This window comes from Haemaphysalis longicornis, unplaced genomic scaffold (assembly GCF_048455015.1).
Source record: "Haemaphysalis longicornis isolate Haplotype H1 unplaced genomic scaffold, Haemaphysalis longicornis Haplotype H1 scaffold_5, whole genome shotgun sequence".
Taxonomy (NCBI): Eukaryota; Metazoa; Arthropoda; class Arachnida; order Ixodida; family Ixodidae; genus Haemaphysalis; species Haemaphysalis longicornis.
Genome location: NW_027526385.1, coordinates 28705129 through 28733123, shown reverse-complemented (window position 1 = coordinate 28733123; position 27995 = coordinate 28705129). Strand labels below are relative to the sequence as shown.

The following is a 27995-nucleotide window of genomic DNA, read 5'->3' as shown; positions in this document are numbered from 1 at the left end:
GGTCGTTTTGAACACAAGGATCATCTTTATTGTTTACTCCTGCATGCACCGGCGCTCCCGGTTTTAATGGGCCTCATAGCTCAACGGATCCAGTAGCCTTCTTTCAGCTTTTTCGTTGAAAACTTCATGAACTTTGCCTGCAAGAACAAATATCCACTTAGTCAAAAAATTGATCAAAAGTATCCAGCGTTGCCTTTGAGGCAAATATTTGTATTGTGAGGGAAACAAATGCAAGAACGCACAAAAAACTGTAATTTGAAATAGCTTTTACCCTGCAGCCTTCGGCTATTTTCCCCATTACAAGAAACAAATTGCACTGATGGTTGCGGCGTAAACGAAGGGTTACATAAGTTTTGTTTGCTTTACTGGCATTTAAGACGTTTTTTCAGTACCAAAAAAATTTGAAAGTTTGAGGTGCTTTTTATTTGTCCTTTTCGAAGACAACTAACTGTTTCGTGAGGAATGCCGTGTACAAAATTTCGATTCGCGCTCCAAGTGCTCAGTTGACAAAAAATTCCACCGATTATTTTCTTCCACCTAATCAGTAGAAAAAAAATAGGCAGATGCCTCATTTTCATGTTTGAATAGCACAGCTGACTTAAGTGATGGCAAGTAAATTGGCGAAGCCTTATTTGTTAGTTTAAATTTAAATGAAATATGGAATAATGAATTGTTACAAGATGGCGAAGAAACGATTAGTGAGAGCTGACGCTGTGTGTCCAGCCTGTGACGACAAAGAAGTTGTTGGTGGACGCGGCATGCGGGGACTTACTGATTGCCGCATTGAAAATAATGTAAATAGATCGCTCACCATCCTTCCACAATGGTTTGCCTCATTTGTCCTTGTGCCTCTTAACAGTATTTTTATAATAGTATTATTGTATTGTAGTGCTTATTTGTGCGTAAAAGCGTACCATCAACCCTATATTCATGCACCAAGGGTCCCACTGCATTCTTTCACCCTGGGACGTTCCTCACTATATTTGTTTTTTTCTTTTTTTGCTTAGTTTTACAGCTAAATATTCCGAAATAATAATTCCAACAAATATTTCACGAGGAGAATTCTAACAAGGTGCAAAAATCGCCACAACCAGTAGCAACGGCTGCTTAAAGTACATAAAGCCTGAGGAGATGGCAAGGATTAAAATTATTGTATTGAAACTGTACGCAGTCGGCAGAGCCCTAAGTGCACGATTCCCTTTTATCTTCCACCCTTCCCCTCGAACATTCTTAATAATGCTTTCACCACAAATAAAAACTACTTCAGTGTCGTTTAAGTTTTTTTGTTACACCTAAGCAGTTTGTGGCTAATATTTAAAGCATTTTTGTATTCTAAGTAATAAGACTATCTAACGCTTACGCGTCCTATTACTTAAATAAGCCTTTTGAGTAAATTAGTTATCAATGATCACCCTTTCGTAGATTAGTGGTATCCAAGCAAGAAAACAAAGGTTTCTCAAATATGAGCCGCCGTGCGACCCACACCGGCTGTGACTACGTTAGCACAGTCCTCTCTCACAGAGTTTAGATTAAAGCGATTGCATGTCTACTTTACTCCTGATGCGTGAACGGGTACCCCGTCATCGAGAAATGTTGCTATTTTTCATTTCTAATTTCATTTCTGTGATGTCATCATAATGGTGAAGTCGCGTTTAGTCATGACTGCAGCTTCGTTGGTCATCTTCCCTTACAGAGTACAATCACTTCTGCTTTTTGAGTTCTCACTTAGAGAATAATTTCTTGTTTAAAAAAACTTTACTGTGCATCTATATTCGTCCCCCAAGTTACGCTGTTTATTATTATTGATTTCTAAAGCTCTTGTACTTTAGTTAACGTTTGCTACACAGGCGTTCAATTATGGAGGAGCAACTATCTTAATTCTTTTTATATTTTGGAGTTCCAGCACCGCATTTTTCGTTCATTTTCACAAAATGTTCTATGACTTATTCCAAAAGCAACTGGTGCCTTGTGCTTCTAGAGCAGCGTGAAACGCCAGCTAACACACGTAATATTCAACGGGCTATTTATCAGGCTTTAACGGGTATTCCGTGCACCGATACGTAACCAAGAACTAGCGCAGTGGGCTTGCTTATTAGCCAATTAAAAATGTTTTTTTCCCGAAAACTTTGAAATGCGCTGGAGTGATGAACAAATAATGACACTGTTGACACGATACCATTCACAATGCCTAACACACCCGCTACAAAGGGACACTTAATGCAAGCGGCCACAAAGGTGTCCTTTCACACTGAAATCTGTCTGCAACACAAAGCTTCTCTTAGGGGGAATACTTACATCGGAATACCAACTGAAGCATTTCCAGCGTAGGCAGCATTGGAGAAAAAATTTTTCTTCTTTTCAGGGTATTGACCAAGGCTTTCAAAACCAGGCAATTCACTTCCCTAAGCAAATCAATTATGTTGAATTGTGGGAATTTCTTGAAGACGCACTGGTGTGAGGAATATATGTGAAAAAAATTAGTGGATATGCAGTGGCGTTCCCGCATGAGTATAATGACGCAGTCAAAAATGTGTGCGCGATAGATAATGATCAAAAGGTTAATTAATCAAAGAAGCTCAACCAAACATGAGTATTGAAAATTACTACCCAGGGAAATTTTTAAGCGACCATGGGGTCATGGCTGCGCGAAAAATATTCAAGCCTGTGTAACTCTTTTTTAAAATTAATTATTCGGTTTCGCCGTAATAAAAATCATCATACGCATGTATGTCTATTCATTCCTGGTTACGTCGGTTGGACAATATTGCCGAATCCTTAGTAAACAATTCATAATTTATGTCGAATATTGAGTTTTTGCACTATCAGCATATCCCGCCGATTTGTTGTTTAGCGGTTTAGTTTGGCGATTCCCTCCTGTAATAATATTCTTCCACATACTTCGGAAGAGTTCAAAGCACCTAATATTGCTCACACATCTGTCTCATCTACTGCCGCGCATAATAGGAATTCAATGTGAATTTCCCCGCTTTAACCAAAGGAGGCTGTGCACGAGAGACTTTGTATAAGAAACTCCCTATTTTGGTTTATAATTTGTGTAGCTTTTGCACGCTACCAGAATTCCCTGCTTACACATTGTTCGGTGTGCTCAAACGAAGCAAAAGTTTAGTAGCTGAATAAAAAGTTGGTACTCGAAGGTTCCCTTTCATTTGCAAGCTCATGAAGTTGCAAAGAACAAAACTAAAATCAGTACAGATTCAATAAGCTGAGGTACATTTGCTATCCTCGCTGCCTTGAGGTCTTTCAATACTTGCTGTTGTGTATTGCGTGTAGCTTTAGAAGATCCTCTCGGTGGAAGAACAAAAGAAACCCATATTTGTCAACTCCGAAAAGCGGATGTTATTAAGAAAGAATGCGACTTCCTAAATAGTTTTATTATTCTTCGATCGTCTATTGGCATGCCTGATAGCGTCACCTTGCCCTGCTTACGCAGCGCTGCGAGCATTCGTAGTTTTACGACTTCTTCATTTTGATAACAAGCCAATGTAAGCACGACCAGACAAGTATACTAATTTCTTGGGTATTGATTCAGGGATAATTTTGGCTGCGTTTTAAGAACAATGTGTTCCGAATACCTCACGGAATAATTTTAGATATATGGTTGATATATTGTTGCATTAATTGTTAGAACAGACATTTCAACTTACCACAACCGATGACATAAGTAAAGTGAAAAATTCCGTTGTCTATGTAAAAGAAAAGAAAACCATGTCAGTGTATTAGAACACATATGTCTTGGAGGTTATTGCCATGATATGAAACATTCCTTTGCCGTTCCAACGTCATATTACTCACTTGTAGGTGATGCCAGTTGTAGCAGATGTATTCTATGCCGTTCGTACACTGCAAAAAAAACAACTTTAGAGGATATGTTCATCACTCGTCTAATGAGCCGTTAATATCAAAAATGCTTTATTAGATATATAGCTCAACTTTGTTCTGAGCGTCATATAATGACTGCCCTAAGCGTAATATCCGTTTACCGGTATAATTGGAGAGGCCTTTATCACTCACTTCACATTAGATCTTGCACATCTCAAGTTTGATTCTATTACCAACAAGCAGCCTGGCTTCAGCTGCCTTTGTTTGCACTGCCACATCTCTAGTATATACTGCATAGATAACAAACACGACATTATTCAATCTCTTCCGTTCCCAGTGCGCCATTACTCCTCTTATTTACACAAAGTACCACGCCCTCTTTTTATACAGTTAACGGTGAAAGGATATCACCATGAGCCTAATGTCTGAGTTGAGTATTATCAGTGCTTATTTTTAATTCCTCCACTGTCCCTAGAGAGGTATACTTCTACTGCTAGAAGAAGCTCCTGCAATTGGTGAAACTTACAAAATTGTCCGTTCAGTGAACTAGTCGCAACTTCTCGTTACCCATAAGAGACATTATTTCAAAAAAATGGCTCTGAGAAGTTCCAAACAATTAGCAATGCCAAGCAATACTGCTACGTGCTGCGAGAGAGAGAATGTGTCTCCGTCCGTCGCTCTTAATAACGCACGTCTTGCAAGCCTAAAGATTTACATTGTAAAAGGCCTTGAGTTGTAATAATTCGAAGCCGATGATCGTAAGGGCCGCATGTAAAACTGTTATGCCACCAAAACAAAGTTCATAATACTTATTCGGATATCCAAGCAGAGCGCAAGCACAAGAAGCTGATTGACTCACTCAGAAAAGTAGTTTATAATGCAGTGATTTCATGCTGTTGACAGAAATTCGCATGCCGTAACCTGTTATGATACCCAGGTACGAATGCACCACCATTGGTAAAGAAGATCTCGCCATGGCTAACACTCCCCACGCCTTTCCCCTCCTTTTGACGATTATCCGATTATTCCTTAGTACCAGCGTCGCTTTGTTTCCACAACTCATAAAAGTCGATGCTCCAAGAAAATGTAGAAAAAATGAACGCTACAGAAGTAAATATATCTACCTTCAAAAAGGTAAAAGGTCAAAAAGGTATTTATTTCTTCGATCTCCGTATAGTGGTTTTATTTATTCATGCGGCCGCCTCATGCTTTAGTAGATGTTATCAAACACCCAGGATTGGCGCTCCGACAACAGACACGCTTCCGGCGCGCCCAAGATGTGACGTTTGTACTGCGAATGGAAAGCCCAGTTTCTTAAGGTTACCGAAACTACCAGAAAGTGTCGTTTGCCCTATACAACAGCGTAGCGTTCTGCACTCAGGCGCGAGGCATTGGGTTTCGCCGCAGTTACTCACTACGCACCAGAAGCGAAACTCTCCGTAGACCTCATGCATCAAAGCCCGGTCTGCGCTGTGCACCTGCGCTACGTCAGACAGGGCAAGGCACTGGGCATGTCTAGTGGCTTGCCTTTCGTGGACATAAATTTTAAGTAAGATTTAATTGCTTGCGGCTGCTGCCCCAGGTCATAAAAAAGCAACCCGTGGGAACATAAGTAAACTTTACCTAATTCATTGCCTCCTTATGTGAAAAGCAAGCTTTATTTCATGAGTTTCTGTATTACGTATATCTTTAGCAAAGTTGCGTTATCCTTATCTATGTGCCACGCGCATACACTTGCGCCTAAGCATTGACGAAGCACGGGTGCTGGCACTGCAAGGATTCTGAAGCGGAATTTCGCAACAAGTGTATATTGAAGAACTATGATTTCATTCCCCTAGCAAGCGTGCCGGCCAGGAAGCAACATCACCCTCCGACCATGACTCCGCCAAAGGCAACCACACCGAACCCTGCACTCTCATCGAAGCTCCACTCCCGCACGTGAGCCAGAACGTTTATGGCTGGGACTCTTTTATAATAAACTTTACCGGTTAGATTAGTTGTTATTTTCTTGTATAGACCCATCAAAATAGTCATCTATGTCCGACGTCGTCATGCCTGTCCATAATAAACAACCTGTTGCACTAGCTAAATATCGATGTCTTCCTATAGCCAGAGGCAATGATACCAAAACTGTTTCTTACTTGAGCAAGGTTGTGCGCCTTAGGAAAGCTGACAGAAATTTTTCGCTCACAAAATGGCGGTAGACTCCTGCCTTCGACGTACTCCTCACGAATGGCTGTGGTGAGCACGTTTAACAACGGATACAGTAACTGGGCACCTGCGCAGAAGAAAAACACAAGCAGGTTTAGAAATTCGGCAGAGAAAAGTGAGAACATGTCAAAGCAAAAAGTTTATACAAACCAAAACATTTATACTATGCACGCTGCTCAACCTTGTTTGTGGGCTAACCAACTTTGACAGGTCTAAATGGGCTGGTCTTAAACCAGCTTTTGCACCCTGAACGGAGGTGTTTTCTGTGCGACATGTTTTACAATGACACAAAGAAAAAGTGACTGTCACACTTGCTCCTCCAGATTTCTGCAAACCAGTATCGTTCGTATGCTTGCGATGAACTCTATGCCCTGGCTGTGTAAACCGTCTTTTGCGGGAGCCTGGGACGTGTATTTTATTGTTTAATTAATAATATAAATCCTGGCACCTTTCTCATTACCTAATGACCATTTTTGATAAAACAAATGTTTTGTTTGATGCGCTGGTTGAAATGATGAAGTTGTAAAATGACTGTTTTCTCAACGTTATTCGTCTTCCGGAAATAAACTGTTGATTCGTTAAATAGCGCTGTCCCGAGAATAAATTAAAATCAAAGCCCTGTTTCTCAATGAAAGAGGGCTTAACGTGAAGCCTTCTCTCATGCAAACCTAATCGCAGCCAAAGTTCAAAGCCAATAACCACGCAACAACCCCCCGAAATATGCTCCGCGACCCCATTCGTTGTTCTGGCTGTATTAGGTGATTATTTTGGGGTCACTCAGACGTATTTGGCTGAGTGCCTGATCTTTGGCTTTGAACTATGGCTTCGATTCAGTTTACATGGCAGAAAGCTCCCCGTTCAACAATCTTTTTTTAAATGGGGGCTTCGATTTTTTCCCTTGGGGCCCTAAAGAAATGTTGGCTGACATTGATCATGTTATGCAAACGTTTTGAAGTTTTCCTTTCATCAACAAGTTGGCTTTCCTGAGTGGTTTTCCGCCCTTACGAACGAGTCAGTGACATATAGAAAGCTTCGCTTAAAAAAGAAGGCACCAATTCAAAAAGAACATAAAGGCTACACTCAGAGCGGTGCACTAAGAGCTAGTCCGCATCTTCTGTGAGGTTCCAGAGCATCCGTTTTTTAAAGCATACCTGGCAGTTTCACGACGAACTGTTACGGTACAGAAGGTTTTGGGTAGATGCTTTGGGTCGAGGGTAGAGTGGAAGGAAAATAGTGCACGAAATAGGCGGGCAACTGGGATTTCAAACTGGATGAGCCCAACCTGTCATATATCTCTTCGTCTGGCAATGACACATACCGTTGACGTACACCCTGCTATGCGATGGGTTGTATAAAAGCACCACACTCTCCACCATAGTGTCTCTGCGATTGCCCTAAAAAATCAGGCCATCTTTGAAAAGCTCCATGCATTTCTCAAAATGCCCCCCACTACTCATACTCACTAATGCTGAAGGTAAAAAAATGTTCCTGTGTTTTTGCAGATTCCCATTTCCATAAGGGCGATTTCCCGTCAAGCCCGGTGAACTTCCCCAGTGTTGTAGTCCCACACAAGGGTCGAGCTCCAGTCCGGGGAGTCTCTTGTGCCTATTTTACCGGTAGGTGCCCAGCGCCACCAAGGCACAAGAACGTACATGGTGCCTTCCACAGCCACGCTGGATGCTCAAGTTGTAACCGTCTGTGGCAGGACATGCCGCCTGACTCTTTCACCCCCCGCAATGCGGTAACGCGGCATGATAGCCGAGGGCCCCGCGAGATGGACAAGAGTCAAGGGCCCCTCGCAAAGGTAAATTCAGCGTTCCAGGCGTGAGTTCCACTTTGAAGGGTCCGCACTCAACCAGGGACGCCTGTACCCATTAAAGAAACCGGTGTGTGTCCGGCGGTACGCTGATTCGAACCCGGTACCTCCCGCATACGAGGGGAGTGATGTACCTCTGAGCCATCGCAGCGGTTATCACTTGATTCAGTTTAGAAAACTCCGTTTTTAAGCTTCGCTGCTTTAACTGTAAACAGCGAAAAGTGAAGAGCTATGGATTTCATTACTGTTGTCACGAGAATAGCAAGAGCAAAGTGTCCCGAGCCCTATGATGATCTACCGCCGACGAAGACGAAGATATTAGCGGCACGCAGCCTTGACGGGGCTGTCAGGCACAGTCTACTCAAGTGGAACGGGAACACGAAATATGAACCAGAACACGTAAATAGAGCGATTTCTTTCCGTACAAGTGAAATTGTCGGGTGGCTTTTTTACAGCAACAAAGATTTAAAATGCGCATTAAAGTATACCCCAAGCCAGCCATTATTTTATCTCCCCTATCCATATTCTTTGATTTGGCGTGTTATGGTTTCTATTTCTATGTCCTCATTTAAGTTGTCCATAAGCCTGCACTCGTAAGTTTGCCCACTGCCGAGAGCTTGTAAATAGAACGGTTCACCATCACCCATTGGACGTCTAAACTCTACCCTGCGCCACGTAACAATATCAACAATGACAATGACCTTTGTACACTTCCTATGGGATTATTAATTTGTTGATGTGTGTTATGCATTCAGTAACCCTGTGCTTCGAAAAGTAAAAAAAAAAACACTAAACCTCTTTTTTCGTAGTGGTCGGCCTTAATGAAAAGCAGGATGATTGTGAAAGGAGCACGATTTTTTACATCAACAAGAGTGAGAAAAATTCGTATTTTGCTTTCAAACGATGTTGAATATAAAAACAAGGATTTCTTCCAGTTAGAAGAACTGTTCCTTTTATCAACCTTGTAGGGATCACTTAAGTAAATCACAACTAGGCGTAAAATTTTACTGACTGAAGTTAATGTAAATAGCTTTGCACAAAGCCTACGTCTAAACCTGATATAAAGAAGTGGTGTATTGGAAGCAACAAAATTGCACCGTGTTTTCAGTCTCTAACACTCGTTCCCCTTTTCCTTCCACGCTATACCAGTGTCTTCACGTCAAAGGCATCGTTTCCATGGAAAGGGTCTCATAAATTATATGTATATTCCCTGTTTTTACATCAACAATGCCAGCAATTCAACACCTGCTGTCCTTCAAGGAGACTGTCATCTTGTGGGTTGTTTTAAAAGCGGCTAGTACACGAGACTGTCTGGTAAGTTATAATATATAATGCCTGTTGTCTTTAGACTTACCATTTGGAGATGCCAGGTGCAGAGCGAACAAAACGCCTTCTCTCATTCCGTTCAGAATCCATAAGACAAAATTGGGCATTCCACGAGACCTAGTAAAACACTGAAAAGAAAAATTACAATCAAAATGTCACAAAATACGTTTCGTACATCTCTCTGTCACCATACGTTTGTTACAAAACGGTTACAAAATTTTCATCAGCCAATAAAGCAATAATGGTTCCGATTATGAATTATTATATGGAGATATCTTTCTTGCAATTTCTGATAATGAGACGAGACATGTTTCTCTTCCATCACCGCCATTGAATTGTTTATACCTGTTACGGTGGACCGCGCACTGTCCTCCGTCAATGAATTCAACACAGATGTTTGATTGATTGATTGATTGATTGATTGATTGATTGATTGATTGATTGATTGATTGATTGATTGATTGATTGATTGATTGATTGATTGATTGATTGATTGATTGATTTTAGGGATTAACGCAGCGACGCTTCACAGGTGATGAGGCGCGCCGTAGTGGAGGGCTCTGGATTAATTTTGACGACCTGGGGATCTCTAACGTGCACCGAAATCTCGAACACAAGGACGTTTTTGAGAACAAGTGTCAAAATGTATTGTACGTGTATAAATAAACGAAACAAGTTAATATTTAAAACAACTATTTTGGAGTTCTTACGGCATAAAACGAAGCTGTTTCCTCAGCAAGCCCGCGATATTCTCTCCAATAGCTACGTGAGACATATTTTAGAGTATGGATGCACTGTATCATACCCTAGCACGAGTACCAATCGCGACAAGCTTGAGAGAGTACAGAACATAGCCGCAAGGTACGTTATCGGTAACTATGACAGAAACCTTACTGCTACCAAATAAACATTAAAATGAGAGCCTTTAAAAAAAGAAGGTAAACTGCCCTTGAGGCTCTTTAACAATATGTTTTACGGCCACACTGGACTAGACCGCAATCAGTACATTTTTCAGCCGCATTTTATATCTAGACGAACAGAACATGAACTCAAGGTTAGGAAATATAGTTGCCGAAGTAATCTTTTTAAAAGCACTTTTCCCTCAAGAGTTTCAGAGTGAAATTGACTGCCTGCTGCCACCATTATCGTAATAAATAACGAAGCTTTTACAGCCGCCTTTTGAAATCTCGTTCTCTCTGCTGCACTTTGATTGCATGCAAAGTTTATTTCGTATTACAGTGTTTATATATTCTTATATCTGTACATTATCGTTACCTAGGAAGTTTATGTTGGTGATGTACATGAGCACTCATATCTACGCTACTTTTGCTTCTTCGTGCTTTCTATTGTGTACCGGTGTTTGTTTATTTGTACGGCGTATTTTTCTGTACTTTTATTACAATGCATTGTTATTGTGGGCTACCAGGTTTATAAAACTGCGCTGTATAAACCCCGCTCCACTGTAATGGCTGAATAGCGCTATGTGTACAAGAGTAAATAAATAAAAAAAGAAAAATTACGCCCATCTTCCCGCGAGGAAACCCTGATGTGATGCGACGCATCGGGGGGGGGGGGTTCAATTGGCGTTTCCATTCGGTTGATTCTCTAAATCGCGTGAAACGTGTTGTGAATGCGTATGATGCATTCCATCACGTTCGGGTGTTCTCATACCCGGGAAGATGGGCGTAATTTTACTTTTCATGCACATGCATGCGCGACATGAGAAGCGAAGCACAAGCAAAGTCATGCGCAGTCAAGCGAACGCACTTGACTGAACCGGCGCAGCGCGCTTACCGCTTTATATTCAGCACTTGAAGGAGAGGAGATAAACGGAGGAGAGTTGCGCATGCGCAGCGAGAGCAAATGCAAGAGAGAAGCGTCAGCGAAGCACGCGCAGCTGTTATGATAATGAGACAGAGAAAGCGCGTGGCACACAGCTGTGTGCGAGAAGAACGGAGGAGAGTTTGCGCATGCGCAGGTGGTGTGCGGACGCCGCGAGAACGACTCCGGAGGGACATACCCCCGAGCAAGAGTGTCGTCGCATCTAAAAACGGCTGTTTGCGACGTATTGCATCGCCACGTATCCAAACTTTTGTGCTGCGTTTATTAGAGCGCATCGGTGGATGAGGCATAATGGCAAAAGTTTCTATTGCTTCTTGTAAATTTGCGTCGGTGGGACAGCAGAGCGAGGGATCCAATCACAGAACGAGGGAGCGGAGAGAGTGCGGAGAGAATTCAGCCTCCTAAAGCGGAGACAGCAGCCTTCGTAACGTCTGCCTTCTACTAAGGGAGGCGACAACACGCGGTTCTACTAAGGGAGGCGACAAGCTGCCCCTGCCGGGAAGCGCCACATTGCCGACCTCTGAATTCGAAGCAACCGGTGTACGTTGGGCCAAGTCGTGCGTTTGAGAGTGAAAGGGACAAGATGCGGATGGACCGTTTTGGACCCACCTGTGAATCCTCGAAGAGTATCTTGTTTTGCCCTTAGTATATTTCATTGAACCCGCGGCAGGTATAGGCATTATTATGCATTTCCTTTATTATGCACCCTTACCGCGTCAATAGCAACCCCTGATGAACATGAATTTTTTAAAAACGTTATTTGCTACGACTGTGGAAATCGAACCGCATCCCCGTAATTACTGCATATGGAGTGCTCCTTTTGAGTATTTTGTATGAGTAGATATTCACTCCAGTCTGTAATAGCTTCCGGACCTGAGGGTACCAATAAATGAGATGCACTTATGAAATCAAATGAAATGTTTGAACAAAAGACCTGTATAAATTCAAGAATATCAATAATAAAATAAAGAATATAAAGAATAAAAAATATCAAGAAAACTGTGTGAGAAGCGGCCAGCTTCGTCCAGGCTTGTGGGTGGACTTCGGCCACTCCAAGACGAAAAAACAAATTCACGCATTCTCCATGAAGTGAATCATAACGAATGGTCGAAGCACTGGGGATCGTTGTTATCGTAAATCACCCGTGGCATTTGTCACTCGCGCATGTAAATGAGCGAAAATGGGGGGGGGGGGAGTTAGTATATACAATTCCAGTCCAATCAATCCGATACAGTACAATCAATTCAATTCAACGCAAATTCAATCTAATGCTCCTCGCGCATGCACAACAATGTATACACGGACGCCAAGGGACAAGCCACGGACAAAGCGAGGTTTTAGGGACTTCGCCTCTTAAATGGCTGCTTAGCTCAGCTAACCTGGGATATGCAAAAAAAAGCTTGGCTTAGTCTGGTTGAGTTTTGGGTTTGCTTGGTTAAACCTTTGATTTAGCTGTATTGCCGAACACGTCCAAAAGCCGTTCGGTATCGTGTAACGCTCACAGAACAAGGCCGCGCGAACGCGGCGTTCGCCGGAGCCAACGCAGCGTTCATTCATTGCGAACGCTCACTTTGCCCGAAACGACCCTGCGCCGCATTCATGGGAGGCTGCGGTGGTGGTTGGCTGCCTCGGCGACTGCGGCAGTGGTCACCGCTGTCGGCGCCCGCAGGCACCGATATCGGGCCTGGCTAATAACGCGATGCGCTTCGAGGGGTGGGTCGCCGGGGGTGTCTCTAAAGTCAAAAGATCATTTGCGCATTCTCCACGAAAACGCTGAACGAAAGTAGTAAAGCTCTGCTGGAAAATACAAAAAAAAATACCGAGCGCACGTGAGCGGTCGCCCCGTGAGGAGCACCCGGAGTCGTCCACTTCGACCTTTGAGAACACTCTGCCCAGCGTTGGTGGCGAGATCTCTTGCGTGCTCTGCATCTCGCCAGTTAACGTGCGTTTGCGCCAGAAGTTGGTAGAGCAGAAAAGCTCGCCCTACAGGGGCCGCGTTCTCTCAGTCGTTGGCGCCAGTTCTTGCGATTGCTAACGTAGTCCACTTTGGAAGAGATGTGAACGGCTGCGGCCGAAATGACCCGCGCCTGGCATTCATAGAAACCTTCAAGGGACACGTTTGGTAGTGCATGTGAGGAGCGATAGCACCCTCTCTCCGACAAAGGGATAAAAGCCGCCAGAAGTGCCGTTTGTCCAGCTTTGTACTGCAAGAGCAAGCTGCACCAATTTTTTATTTGCGTCTGAATGGCACAGTCGGGGGTTTCGATGAAGTATTGAACTGGTGGTTTGTGCGCATGGTTTAGCGCGGCCGTCGATGTAATTTTTAATGGTATGAAAAGAATTTAATCACCTTTTGCAACAGAGCTTCATAGAACAAATCAATATGTGCAGGCGGTAATCACCAGAAGTTACCTAGCTTTATTTTGTTTAAAAAGCGCACATGAACAGTAGGGCCATGGAGCAGCATTAGTTTATTTCGTCAGCCACAACACCCGCATTTGAAATTGCATTAAGAACATGTATTTTTATTTCTGCTATTCAGTACCAGGAAATATTTATACGGACACCACTATAAATACCGCTGATTCCCTACAGAGGACTTAAAGGGGCCCTGAAAGGCGTTTTGAGCACACTAAATGAAGTAGCGCAATCGTTAGATTCGGTCGTCAAGGTCATCTGGGCCAAGTAGTACTCTTTTACGCGCAGCGGACAGCTCACACTTTTGTTGAAAAGTTTGTCGCTTTTTTCTCACCCTTTCCTTCGTGTTTTTGGCCGCCGCTATCTTCACATGTCTACATCATCGATTCCCTGATGTTCGTCATGAACTAGACATCCTGCTATTGGGCGACTTTCTCACGCACTTCCGGCAAAGTGATGAGTCGTCTGCTCAGCGTCGGCTCGCCGGCTGACCTGCCAGCGGAGTGTCGCAGTGCTTGGACATTTTACGACAAACGAAACAAGTGTAAACAAACGCTTAACCATTCGTATTGAATGCAACACGGCCATAACACAACATGGATATTCTCTTACCTGAGTACGTTCCGTAAAGAAAGCGTTGAAGCCACGTGGCACTTCTTTCGTGCAATCGCAGAGAATGCCCTGAGCCGAATGCCCCGGTTAACGGATACATTTTATTCCACTTCAAAACAATCCAGAGATGCGTTTCGAACGAACACAACGTCACAACATGCGTTGCAAGTCTGAACCGCGATTGGCAGATGATAGGCCCGTCGTAAATTCGGCACTCACCTCACGCGCGGTTTGCGGGGACGAACAGCAAGTCCCTTCAACTCTGGCGCGCAAGCCGAGATGGCTTTTAACCACGCACACTGCACATACCCCATGCGAGGTTGAGTCGTACGTCGCTCGAGAAAGATAATCCAGACCATGGGAAGCACTATCCACCCGCAGAAGCACAACGTCGCATTTCATCGCGAAACAAAGGCGTCCACAACACACACACCATCGCCTCCCATCTCACACTTCCCAATGGGAGTGAGTGGTACGCCTGCAGTGCCCACATGTCGTGAGGTGGGGCCCCGAGCTGAACCGGGATCACGCAACCGTAACTGACTTCTGGGGAGGTTTGTGCCTTGTTGCCAAGGCAACCGATGTTTGAGATTGTGAAAGAAATGGCGCTCGCTCCAGCACGAGAAAGCTCAGAGCCGCGCCGGAGCACGTTTTGTCAAAGTTGCCGCTCTCCACCACGCGTCGCCCTAAGCTGAACTGGTCACATGATTGAAGCGTTTTGTGCACGGGTTCTGTATCGGTTTAAAATATCTTTTTCACATGCCGCCGGCAGGAATTACCACCACCGCAAAATAAGACCCGGCACCAGCGGGGCCACATCTGATACGGCGCTTTTTGGATAAACAGTGCGCGGTGCATGAAAGGGACCGAGCGCACGATCCATCCCGAGCGGCTGCGAGTTCGCCTCCGATTAAAAGTCACGTGCTGCCCTGCAGCAACGCACAGCGCGAAAGTGTAAGGCCAGGCCGCCGCACAAATGCGGCCAGATTTTGCGTTCGCTTTTCCAGCCTTGAGGGCAGTACGGGATTCAACAAAGCTTGCCCGTAGCAGACGGCAGTATGCGGAGCGCCATAGCGGAAGTACGTCACCGCTGAAGCGCGCAGCATCATGGGAGGGAAGTCTCCCGCGCCGTCAACAGCGAAAGGAGGAGGAAACGCAGCGAGACGATAATGCGCGGTTTTTGATTTACGATTTCTCAGCTAATACTCATCGCTTTAACAAAATTCTTGCGGGAGGAGATTGCTAATACATTGTCTTATTTGGTTTCATGTACATCCATGCATCGGCGGAAGGTATTTCATGACCCCTCTAAGGACTGGCTTACACGTGGTCTCTAGGATGCACTCAGGTAAATAAAACAAATGCGCAGCTCTAAAAAGTGACAGAAAAACTAAAACGTCCACTTACCAGCCAAAAGTAAAAACATTCCTACAGCGAAGCACTGCTTATGACCTAGCGAGATCAAAAGCAGTACTGTTGAGTTGTGGAATGGATACGGCCGAGTCGCTTCACAGCTGCTGTTTATGTATACACTGTTCAGAAACCACTAACACTTACACACCGTACGAAGTAGGCTCCGAGACCAATTGTCACGTGAGAGGCAGCGCGTCATTCCATGCAGCGTTATGACGTGCTACCTCCAATGGCATATATCCAGTCAGGCGTCGGTCGGTGTACTCGCAGTAGCATGCCCATTTCGCTATCCTTTTATTTGTGACGTTTTCTCCCTATCTAGATTACTATAAAGGGCTTGGCCAAGCGCAATCGCTGGCCCTACATACACGTTTTTAGCAGCTCCATGTTTTGCTACTGGCGTAATTTCTTTTAGTTTAATTATTATACCCACATTTATCCCGTATTACTAAATGCCTGTCTCTAACATCAGTTTCTAAGTAGGGGACAACTCATTCAAAAATGTTCGGGCGATTGTGGCCCTGGGGTTTCGAACTGAAGTTGCATCTCCCAGGATCCTGGCTCAAATTATACCCAGGGCAAAATTTCTTCAATTTATTCACCTAACTTTGTTTGTTTCTTGCGAAGAGCTTAAAAAAGAAATGGGCCCCCATTTTGAGCATGCGTTGACCTGTTTTTATTCTTTGAGCAGGTGCCCATTTTGTTAGCCAGGAACAGGCGATTTTTGTGCTCGTTAAATATCCCCAGAACCCTCCACTAACGCTTGTCTCCTAGCCCACGTGTAGCTTCGGTTCGTAAAACACCCATAGTTTGAGAAGCTCGAAGTTCATTTCTGTTTTCTTATTTTGAACCAGAATGTGTTAAAGTTGCGTGAATGAGGTATGTGCGCTTTGTCAATTATTCTCGTTTAGTTGTGGAAGAATAGCAGTGGGGATATTCTTTGTTTATTATTCATAATTATGGTTTGCACATTCCTCAACAAATTTTATTTTCTTTTGGTCTTCCAATGGAATGGTTCCCTGTACTTCAACTGCCAGTCGTTTTTTTTTATAACATGAACAGTAGTGGGTATGGTCTCCTCTGTATTATAAGAACACGTGAAAAGCTCGCTTTCTTTCCTTTTTTTCCTTCAGACTTTGCTTTTACGCATATTATTCGGGGTTTTCTTACTCACCTTGGCAATTTCGTGTGCTCGTGATTCCTGTTCACTCTGTAAGAAAAAAAGAACTTATACAAAGCATCTCTATTGGTTTAGTTTTTTACTCGTTATAACTACTGCTAAGACTCATTGCATTTTTTCTCTTTCCGGGGCTTGAATCTCACACTGCGTGTTTACGTGAATGCGACAGTAGCCTATCGCTTTTATGTAGAGGAGACCGATGCAATAGAGAGGCCGACCTCAAATATGCAGTCTTAAATGAAGGTAGGTTGGTACTGCCGGCCCACCGCTTTCGCAAGATCCGCAAGAAAATGGGATGCCGTTCTATCCGACCTTGAAGTGACGACTGCTCACTAAGACAATTTAAGGGCCTTTTCTTCTATGATTTATAATGCAAAGTACAGTGCAAAATGGGCGAAAATGCAATGGGGATAATTTTGTGTCTCAGACTCCGGCTTGTGCCGTAGAAAAGTACAGCTGAAGATCGTTAACTCACACTGCAACACCTCACATTTCTGGGTAATTTGAACTGTATTATGCCAAGGCAGTCAGCGGCAAGCCAGTATTCAGTGCTGACCACTGATTTTGCTGTTGGCAGGCTCCCCAGGCGGCAGACGTGCGTCAACGTTGTCAAGTTTGGCTGCATCCACGCAGCCATATCGGCCCTTCTTGGAAGCGCAGTTTCCGCATGTGCGGGCACTCTCTCGACTGACCAGCCAGCCAGAGCCTGTCCTGGAGCCGGTTGGTCATCGCCTGATGCCCGTTGTGCCTGGAACCTTCAACCACGTCCCCTGGCGGCCGGCCTCGCCTACTTATGCGGAGAAGCCACCATGCACCTCTGCAGTCAGCGGCAAGCCAGTATTCAGTGCTGACCATTGATTTTGCTGTTGGCAGGTAAGGTAGTTACGCCACCAGTTTCCTTTTATTGCTTGTACGTTCGCCGCTGACTGCACTGCCATGTCGTCGTGTGCAAAATGTTCTAAATTGGTACCCGCACAATTGAAATGTTTGACATGTTGTAAATGTGGCGAAAGCTTCCACCTTGGAAAGGCGTGCTCGTCTGTTTCCGAGTCGTCGTTCTCGAAAATGAGCACCGTTAAACGAGAAACGTGGTGCTGCCAGCCATGTAGATCAGATTCGGGGGCTAGTGCAGACACAGACACCCTTTCCGGTGACAACTCTTTTGCAAAGCAGTTCTCGGCTGTGAATGAGAGGCTTGACAGCCTCGTGTCCACTGGAGAGCGGCTCGCAACAAAACTGGAGGATTTGTTGTCACTCAAGACTGCAGTCGTGGAAATACAGGAATCGATCGACCATCTGTCCGCGAAGTACGACACAGTAGTTGCTACGATGAATGCTAACAAGGCAGACATCGCCGTACTCAATGCACAGTCAGTAACTACTGCAGTGGATCACCACGCAGAATGTTTGTATCAGTTCACCACCGAACTTAATCAGTTAGAACAGTACACCCGTCGATGCAACTTCGAAATTCATGGTCTCGCTGTCCAGCCAAAAGAAAACTTGTCTTTTGTGTGTGAGCTAGCTCTGAAACTTGACTTGACTAACTTCAGTACAACTGATATCGCAGCTTTTCACCGTCTGCCTAGATGTCCTAACAAATTACCGCCCGTCCTTGTGCAAGTTCACAAAGTTAGCACAAAAGAACAGTGGATCAGCGCGCGCACAAAGCTTCATGAGCTGGCGGAAGAAGAAACGTTCCCTCGCCTTTACATCAACGAGAACCTGACTCGCGCTAATAAAGAGCTCTTCCGCTTGGCTAGGCCTAAAGGTAAAAAAAAAGGTTTCAAGTTTGTGTGGACTAGGAACGGCAGGGTGCTTGCTAGGAAAGAAAAAGGTCGCCCCATCGTTCATATCGATTCGAAAGCGGACCTTTACTTCATCGTATAAAAATAGATAAAGACCACTTCCTAGTTTCTCAATTCTTTTCTGCAGTCAAAGAGTTTTTTAGGTGTGATAGTAGTTCGGTTCAAATTTGCCACGTAAATATTCGAAGCATTAGAACATACTGGGACCAGTTCTTGGCTTTAACCTCCTCGTTTAGGACTTGCTGTGAAGTTTTTGTGTTAACCGAGATAAATGTTCCTTTAGACACTCTTTGCAACTACACACTTCCTGGCTATCAAGTTTATTCTTACTTACGCCCCATTGGAAAAGGGGGAGGCATAGCTGTCTTTATCAAAAACACGTGGTTGGTTTCAGAAATAACTTTTTCTTTCACTCAAGCTGAAGTAGTCGCATTGCGGTTATGTTCCCCATTATTATCTCTTGTCTTGATAGCGGTGTACCGCCCACCTTGCTGTAATGGGCGCATATTTCTTCAAGAACCTAATGTGGCCATTTCTTCCCTGTTGTCTGGTGACAACATCTGTATGACAGGTGATATAAACATTGACACATTGCGCCCCAACTTTCCACTAATTGCGGACTATTTATATGTATTGTCCAAATGGGGTCTAGACTGTGCAATTTCGAAAGCTACCCGTGAAGAATTTTTGTCCAGTAAGCTCGTGACTTCTTGTTTAGACCACATCAACGTACGCGTTCACGATTTTCAAACCTTCTCACCTGTAATTGAAACTAAACTTGCGGACCATTATTTTGTTGCATGCTCTTTGTCACCGAAGTCTTCACATGTGCGCAGAGTCGCGAGCAAAACAACTATTTCAGTCATTGATCCGAGGGCACTTGATAGGGAAATCGCACAGTACGACTGGCACAACTTTATATGTATTACATCTCCCAGTAACATGTATGAAAAGTTCGTAACCTTGCTCGATGAATTAAGAAAACTGCGACACGAATAGTTAAGGTCAGGAAAACAAACTCTAATGAAAAATGGATGACAAAAGAAATCCTTGTCGCCATTAAAGAAAAAGATATGCTTTGGGCTCGAGCAAAACGTGCCCCACAAAATGCAATTCCCAGGACAAGCTTTAAACAAAGTCGAAATAAGGTAAATGCGATGATACGTCTAGCTAAACGCAACCACATGCGGAATAAGTTTGAAGATGCGCGCTTCGATTCTAGGAAAACTTGGTCCTTAATTAATGGTATGAGAGGTTCTGATGTGCACTCTAGCAAGGACGAATACTTTTTTTTCCCATTTTTCTGGTGACGGACTGAATATTGCCAATAGTTTCAACGACTTTTTTTCGCGGGTCACAGGTGTTGCCAAATCTACCCCTGGCATTCGTACGTTGCAGAATAGCATAGCTAAATCGGCTTATCTGCCCCCACTCATTGAAGGTGACCTCAAGTCAATTTTATTTGCGCTGAAAGCCAACAAGTCACCTGGGCATGATGGTATTTCGATAAATGTGCTGCGCAGAAATTTTGACCACATTAAAGCTGTTCTTCTTTCCATTTTAAACCATATCATTGAGAGTGGCATCATTCCCATACAGTTGACGAAGGCAATAGTTTTTCCTTTGTTTAAGTCAGGTTCTCGAAATAAAATTGAAAACTATAGACCTATCTCTGTTCTCTTTTGTATAGTTCAGATATTAGAGAAACACATTTTAAATGTTATGACCAGTTTTTTATTGACTCATGATGTTTTCTCCCCATCTCAGTATGGGTTTATTGGAGGCCGAGGTACTCAAACTTTGCTCGAGGACTTTTTTGATTTATTAAACTATACTTTCGATCGTAACCAGATTGCATGTGCATTATTTCTTGATGTCAGTAAAGCTTTCGATAGCGTGTGTCATACCCTCCTGCTCACCAAACTACAAAGACTAGGTTTTCGGGACAACTTTCTGCGTCTACTTGAAAACTTCTTATTTGACAGAACTCACGTTGTTCGGATTGGTAAATTTTCAAGTAATGCTTCTTTTATTACGTCAGGTGTACCACAAGGGTCTATACTGAGTCCTCTGCTGTTTAACTTGTATGTTAACGACCTCGCCTATTCTGTATCGTCTTCAATAATTCAGTAATCCGATTACACGGTTCTTGTTTCTTATGCTTCTCGTCATTCTGACGCCATAAAGTCGCTTCAAGTTTCTGCAATGGAAACTATGAATTGGTTTACGGCCAATTCCATTTATTTTAACACCAAAAAAACACAGCTGATTTGCTTTCACAATCCATTGAAAAAGTTGAATTAACGCAATCTTTATTTTTACACTCAGCGGCCTGCTCTTGTTGTAGTTGTATTCCTGTAAAGTATGTGTCTACTGTGAAGTATTTAGGTTTGTATTTCGATAGCGACCTTTCTTGGAATTCCCACTTAGCTTATGTATGTAAAAAAATTCGTACTGTGTCATCTCAGTTGTACAAATTAAGAACATTTATTCCATTTTCGCTGCGAAAAGTCATTGTACATTCCCTTTGTTATAGTGTGCTTAGGTACGGTATTACAGTATATGGTCACTGTTCTTTACGTTGGTTAGAGCGAGTCAATTCCATTTTGCGTTTTTTTGCTGCGTACCATTGCATATGACTTGTGTATGGAGAAAGATGACAATGTATTCAAAACCTTGATGTTGCCCGATTTTACCTCGCTCCTAAATGAAACCGTTATCTTAAAACATTTTTGGATTAATACATTCAAAACGTGTTAAACTCCTGCTCGGTCCCTGAGACCGAAGCAACGTTACGCAATTCCTCCTTGTTCTACAAGGTACGGGAAAAGAACACGCCGTTATTATGTGCCAGCTATATTTAACACTTTTCCATTTGACTTTTTTGCGCATGCTTCGAAATATAAACTGAAAAAGGCTTTAAGGCGCATGCGCTAGTGCTTTCCAGAGATTTCAGGAATACCGCATGGTTATCTCTTCTTGGTTGGTACTGCGTACTATAACATATATAATATTTTTTATTAACGCTTGTCGCCTGCCAGGCTCTGCCTGACAAGCCCGTTGCGGCTTAGGTAGGCCTGATTATGTACATGACTTCTGTTTGACTAATAAATATTATTATTATTATTATTACTTTGATCCGCCCAAGTCTTCATAGAAGCTTATGTATTGTAAAGACCGTACTTCGAACGCTATGGGCCTCCGCCACGGATAATTGGAGCTACGTGCCCCCGCGACAGAGCTTGGGGCCTGACGCACGGCCACAGAAATGGCTCCGCTGCCTACCCATGACGCTGCGTCATTTCCGGAAAGGAGAGAAAACACAGACTAGTTAAATCATGTGAAAGAAATCTAAAACCCTATAGCGGACGTTTTGGAAAAAAACTTTTTAGCGGACTACGCAGATGTGGACACGAGATCAGAGTGAGGGGTGTGCTGACAGATGGCATAAATTCTGAGTTCAGAAGCGTAGAACCGCTTGCTGCCGTTACCCGGAGGAGGTGGCGGACCACCACCAGTGCGACCATCGCACGGAAGCAATGATCAAATGGAATGCTAACCGTCTTTTATTCAGGTTTGAAGTACGCGAGCAGAAGTAGGCCTTCTGCGGCAATCTCTCTTTACAAAAACAAATTCTAGCTTTCGCCCCCAAGCATGAAAGACGGGTTTCCATCCGGACGTTTTTGAAGCATTGAGTTGCTGGCGTGCTCTAGAGCTCTACAATCACATTGCCCGACGTTTGTGTTCAATTTCGCTAGTTCTAACTTTCATTCCCAAAATGCGTTTTTCTTAAATAAGTACGTCAAAATAAAAACCTCCTTCACTTATTGATGCGTACTTACAGCATATATTCGTACTGACGAGTCATTTATATTTGAAACACCTATGGCAGAACATTTGCATGTGCCCGTAAATGCGTTCGGTTTGCCTATGCTCCTTGGTTATTTAAATGTTTCTTTGTGATTCGTATTTTCACGAGAACGCGCAGCTGAAGTAAGTTAACCATGAACGCCTCTTGCATAGTTCATCATAGACGACACAAAAAAGAAGTGCTTATGGGACTTCAAAGCAAACTGTTTCGGGCTTCAAAAAGCTATGAAGTTAAAAACTGTTTCATTCAAAGGTCATATCATCCTTTGTAACCGTGGGCATATTTGTTCGACAGAACATTCGGTGTATCACTACATACATTTTGATTACACGTGGGGTAGGGGAAAACATAGTTATCGGTGTGCTCTGATCACGCATGCTGTGGTTATTTATGCTCTCATTTCAGCTTACCGCCTGCCATGTGGATTAAGGCAATTAAAAGCTTTGAATCTCGCCAAAAACTGCTTAACTATTCGTAAATCAGTTTGTCAGTAAATAGGCAGTACAATCACAATAAAAAAAATTATACAGACCTGAGATAAGTTGCAGACATTCAGAGATGCACCCAAGCACTGTCAAGAACAGCAAAACACAAGGCTTAAAACACGACAACACGCGGTTCCTTTCCACGCTTTGTTAGATTTTTTATACAATAAAATTCTGAGATGATTTTTAGTTTCCATTATTTCACTCGAATACACTTTCATATACAAAAATTACATGTCTCAATAGTAGAAGAGTCGACCCAACCGTTTAACCGAGGGATCTATTCATTTACGCAAGGGACAGTGAATCAGATATTGCTTCCTCCATCTATTTTATTCCGGAAAGGCTATATGACCATTTTTGCATCCATGAGACACAGAGGCTTACCATTTCTCTACGGCACTCTAATTAATAAAACATTAAAACAGTATTCCTCGAACGAAGTATGGAAGAAGCTGGAAATGCCCGACTGCCTCAAATGAGACAGATTATTCAATGAGGTTACGCTGCCTCAGAACTTGCCCGACCAATTTGCTGGCTAAGCAGGACGCAATACATCGTTATTTTCAGTGTAGGCAGTCTTTTAAAGACGATGGTCTTGCTCCTGCTACAGAGACGAGACAATGTTTGTCTTTCTGTATGCCTCACACTCGATTCTGCCTGCCGGCCAAGAACCAAATGCAGTCTTGGTCAAAAGGTTCATATGCGCAAATTTTTCTGGTCCAGTAAACTGGTGACATGCGTCATTAATGCAAGATTGTGCAGCAACAATAAACAATGAGGCATACTCGAGGCAAAACATAGGTACGTAACTGGCAGAAGCAGCATCGCTTAAGCAATAAATACCCGTGGGGTATGTTTTCGCGCTAGTAGACTGAAGAAGACGTCAAAAACCACGTACAAGAGAGGCAGATAAAAATAAACAATAAAATGTGTACGCACGATCTGTTCGTGCGACAAATAAAACAAAGAGCTTTATAGGTGGCGCTTAGGCAATGCGAAAAGAGAAACCTTGAATTCAGTCGACCAGCGCAAGTAGCAGGCGTGGAATTAATCCGCCGGCTTTTGAACACAGTGGCAGCGAAGCGAGCAGGTACTGTGCTTATTTTTCTTCTCATTACAAAATCTATCCGAAAGAGTTTAAGTGACAAGCATGGGCTGTTGAGATATGGACCTAGCAGCATAGTAAATTTGTACCTCGGCACGATTGCTATAGTTCTCAATAGCCAGCGGCGCTTTGGGCCAATAAAGGTATACCCAACACCTTTAGTTTATTACTGCCTGTTGCAGCAACAGCTTTCCAGTGGCAAAATAAGGACAGCCACCATTCTATTCGCCACTGCGAACATAGTTTTGGCTTTAGCCTGCCAAACACTACGCTTCAAAATTTAAAGTAACCTGATGTTTTCCAGCTTAGAAGATAAAAAAAAATACCGAATTTAACGGCGGAAATTAATAACTTGAAGGGGTTGTGCCAAAAATGTATGGATTCTAGCGGAGTAATTTCTGTTCAAAACATTGTAACTTACACGTTCAATCCCGAGAGGATCTCTAAACTCAACTTTAGTGCACTCTGTAGCTTCTGAAAAAAAAAACAATATACGTCAATACTGATATTTTGCCATTCGTTTTTGTACTACGCACGTTCTCAGCTGCAGTTGCCGCAGTCATTCCAGTGACATTGCTCCAGTCAATCTTAGATAGTGAAGAAACATGCGAACACCAACCTGGTTTTGCAGATACTGAAGAAGCCATCACAGCAATATAGACGGCGCAGGTTGCTACAGTCACCATGTTCCACATGGTCAGGGCTTCCTAAATACGGCCTGCGAAATAAACAAAAACAAAACTTTTGTATGCTCAGATTACCAAATTTAAAGTACTGTTTCCCATCGGGAGGAAACTTTCAAAAATTTAAATAACAGAAATGTCGTAAAATATGTTTATACCTAACGTGATTGCTAATTACAAAGAGCGCTTGCCACATCGTTGAAATTTCTAACCACCAAATGTCTAAGCAAGGAGGAAGCAGGCGGAAATGTTCACTGTTCTCCCAAGGCCCACCAGTGACACGTTCCACAACTCTGCCCTAAACAAAAAGACCTAAAGGACACCTAAGGGCTCATTATGAGCTGAGGATGCTATGGTGAAGTTCCTCAGGCTCTCCTACGAAAGTATTACTGTTACAGCATTTCTCTTTTTTTTGGCAAAATACAAATGATTTTTACTTATTTAATTTACTTATAATAATGTCGTAAGGTAAAGCTACTAATTTTGTTGTTCAGTTATCTCCACAACTATTTGTGTTCGTAGGGGAAAATACTCGTGAAGGTAAAATGGGCCGCACAAGAGAACTATCAGAATAAATTAGGGAGCCTAACTTACAGCATTAAGGGCAGATAGGTTCAAGTCGACGAAGCAGATTGTTGTGCCTACTACCGTTCGGTGATTTTTTAAAGTTACATCCTGTCTCTATCATCCACACACACACATACGTACGCACACAAGTATACACAATACTTTAATTGTATTTGTGCGTGCATCTGCAGCAATATACAACGTGTCATTACATGCCAGGATCGAATGTTCTTTTCTTTGAAACACTGCAAGCGATATCTTATTTGTAGCTCTGAACGTACTCCCTTCTTATTCGCCAGTGACAACGGAATAATGCACTTTTGATAATACAACCCGCGACCAGAACACCAGTACTTTTAGCGCATTTTTCAATAAAAGCCGCAGTAAAACGACGTTCATATAACGCTCTGCACCAAAACGGCCACTGACCTTTTTTTGTTAGCTGGAAAGGATTTACAAACTACCGATGGTCAGCCAGCCTCCCAACTTACCCAATAAATGTGATTAAGTGGGGAATTTTCAAAAAGGAAATACCATGAATAGGGATAGGTGGCTTTTTGAAGAGTTATCCGAATATCTTAACAGAAATAAAAAATATTGCGACAAGGACAAGAAAAAACTTTCTTATGGAAACACGCACAGTTCTAATCAGAGCTATTTGTCAAGGAAAAGAAAGACAAATGCTAAAAATCCCGGGCCATCTCCACGAAAGTAAAACCTGCGGAGGGGTGAATCATGCAGTGTATAAATGCATTCAGAGATTGTAAAACCCTTTCTTGCCACATGGTGCGCGCTGACTGGGTGTAGAGAAGCGCCGTTGGGGGAACAATCGCGCGCTTGCTGAGGCGGTTGCACTTTTTTTGCGTTGAGCCGGATTTAAGCAAATAAATGAGAGACAGGCTGTCCGTAAGATGTCTTTGTGTCAGACGCCGTAGCGTGTTAAGAAATATGCTTTACAGAAGAAAACCGGGCGTTTAAAACAAATATCGAGACAAAATTTAACATATTTCTGTAATGGCTGCAATAAATCCTTGTTATTCTTTTGTTTTAAATTATAATAAGTCTTGTATGTTTATTTTGAACCGTTATTATTCATTATAGACTTGTTTTCGAGCATCGTATGAAAAATTGAGTTGATTGATTGATTGATTGATTGATTGATTGATTGATTGATTGATTGATTGATTGATTGATTGATTGATTGATTGATTGATTGATTGATTGATTGATTGATTGATTGATTGATTGATTGATTGGAGGGTTTAACGCGCCGACGCAACGCCGGCGATGAGGCCCGCCGTAGTGGAGGGCTGGGGGTTAATTTTCACCACCTGGATATCTTTAACGTGCGCCGAAATCTCGTACACACGAGTGTTTTTGCTTTTCGCCTCCATCAGAAAAGCGGCCGCCGCGGCCGGAAGTTGAACCCGCGTCCTAGTGCTCTGCAGCGCAACGACTTAGCCACTGAGCCACCGCGGCGGGCTCGGGTGACAACTTCATTTACCGTGACGACATGAGACCACGATGACAGGAGACGCCCACAACCCGAGCCACTAAGGTGCTTTGCCCCTGAAGCACTATGGTATCGAGTTAGTTACATATCGTGCAGTTAGGGGACCATGATATGCGCGCACACTTTTGTTGAAGCCAGGGTTTAAAGCTAGATGCGCGCCACGAATACAAAACCTTGTCTCTGCAGCCTAAAACACTACGTCGTCGTCAAGCCCCCTAGACACCGCTTATTCATTTGGGGGCTATAAATTGCACTGCATTGGCACTTTATAATTTTCCGTGTGCCAAAACAACTCAGATTAAATCCGCAGATGTGGGAGAATTTTAGTTGCGATACGTTTCTAACAAAGTATTGTAACCAGTATCGATATTCAACGTAATTTGATGTGACGATGAGTTCCAGCTGCGTAATACCTAGCAAATCTCTGATCTCTTGCAAGAATACAAATTCATTTGCTGCAAAGTTGAAGGTATTTCCATTAACGCAAATCGCCCAAATTGAAGGAGCGAGAAGTACACAAAACCAAGTCAACGTAAAACATACTTGCAAGCGGGTATCGACGCAATGTCGCCGTAAGGCAGAACGAGTGGTCCGCTTGTTCACCCTCCAGATACTCTAATTTTATACTGGTTCTCCTGCTCGCCTCCTTAAGGCTACGGAAATTTCGCACTCGTTCAACGAATTTCTTAAGCACAGCGCTCCATTTTCGGAGAACTTGACCGACAATAAACGATTTAGCTATATGTAGCAGTAACCTTCCATCTGCGTTTAATGATTGTACTCTTGTGTAGTTTTTATCGCATTTTATTTGAGACCGTTTTGTTTGACGCGTTTTTTTGTCTGACAGAGCAGCCAGTGCGCATCTTCTAGTCACATGTCATGTGTGGCATTTAGGCATTAAAACAGTAAATAAGTTTGTTTGGTCAAGCTTATTTTTGCAAAGAAAAGTGCGGGTTGAAATGTCATTTTAAGAGTTTACCGCAATAATACCCGGTGACAAGATCTTGTAAATTTTGAATTCGGTGGAACTCCCCTCGGTTTTACAAGAATCAAAATGTGAAAGATTACTTTAAACTATACACTTCCTTAAAGCACAACATGAACATTTGACCTACTTGCTTCTTCTTATGGGCAACGTAATTTCTCGAAAAAACTGTGCAGCCAATGTTTTTGTGGGAGATTTCTTGTATGTTTGTGGTTTTAAACGGTAGCAGTAGCACTAACCGTAATTGCTTTGTAGCTTTCTATGTATCCGGAGATGAGTAACTTCCCCGTTCCGCCATGGTCTCGTACGTCACCCTA

General features: G+C 43.1%; 1 protein-coding gene across 1 annotated transcript; it reads right to left on the bottom strand.

Annotated features, from left to right (window-relative positions):
- Positions 1 to 27490, bottom strand: LOC144138008 (uncharacterized). Its single transcript, XM_077670040.1, has 11 exons — positions 27237 to 27490; positions 24550 to 24648; positions 24352 to 24404; positions 22870 to 22908; positions 16653 to 16688; positions 9222 to 9321; positions 5982 to 6118; positions 3814 to 3861; positions 3666 to 3704; positions 2296 to 2449; positions 1 to 137 (listed from the first exon to the last, which is right to left on the bottom strand). Exons 2-11 carry the CDS (start codon positions 24623 to 24625, stop codon positions 64 to 66), a joined length of 756 nt encoding a protein of 251 aa, XP_077526166.1. The 5' UTR covers positions 24626 to 24648; positions 27237 to 27490; the 3' UTR covers positions 1 to 63.
- Between the last annotated feature and the right edge of the window lie 505 nt (positions 27491 to 27995).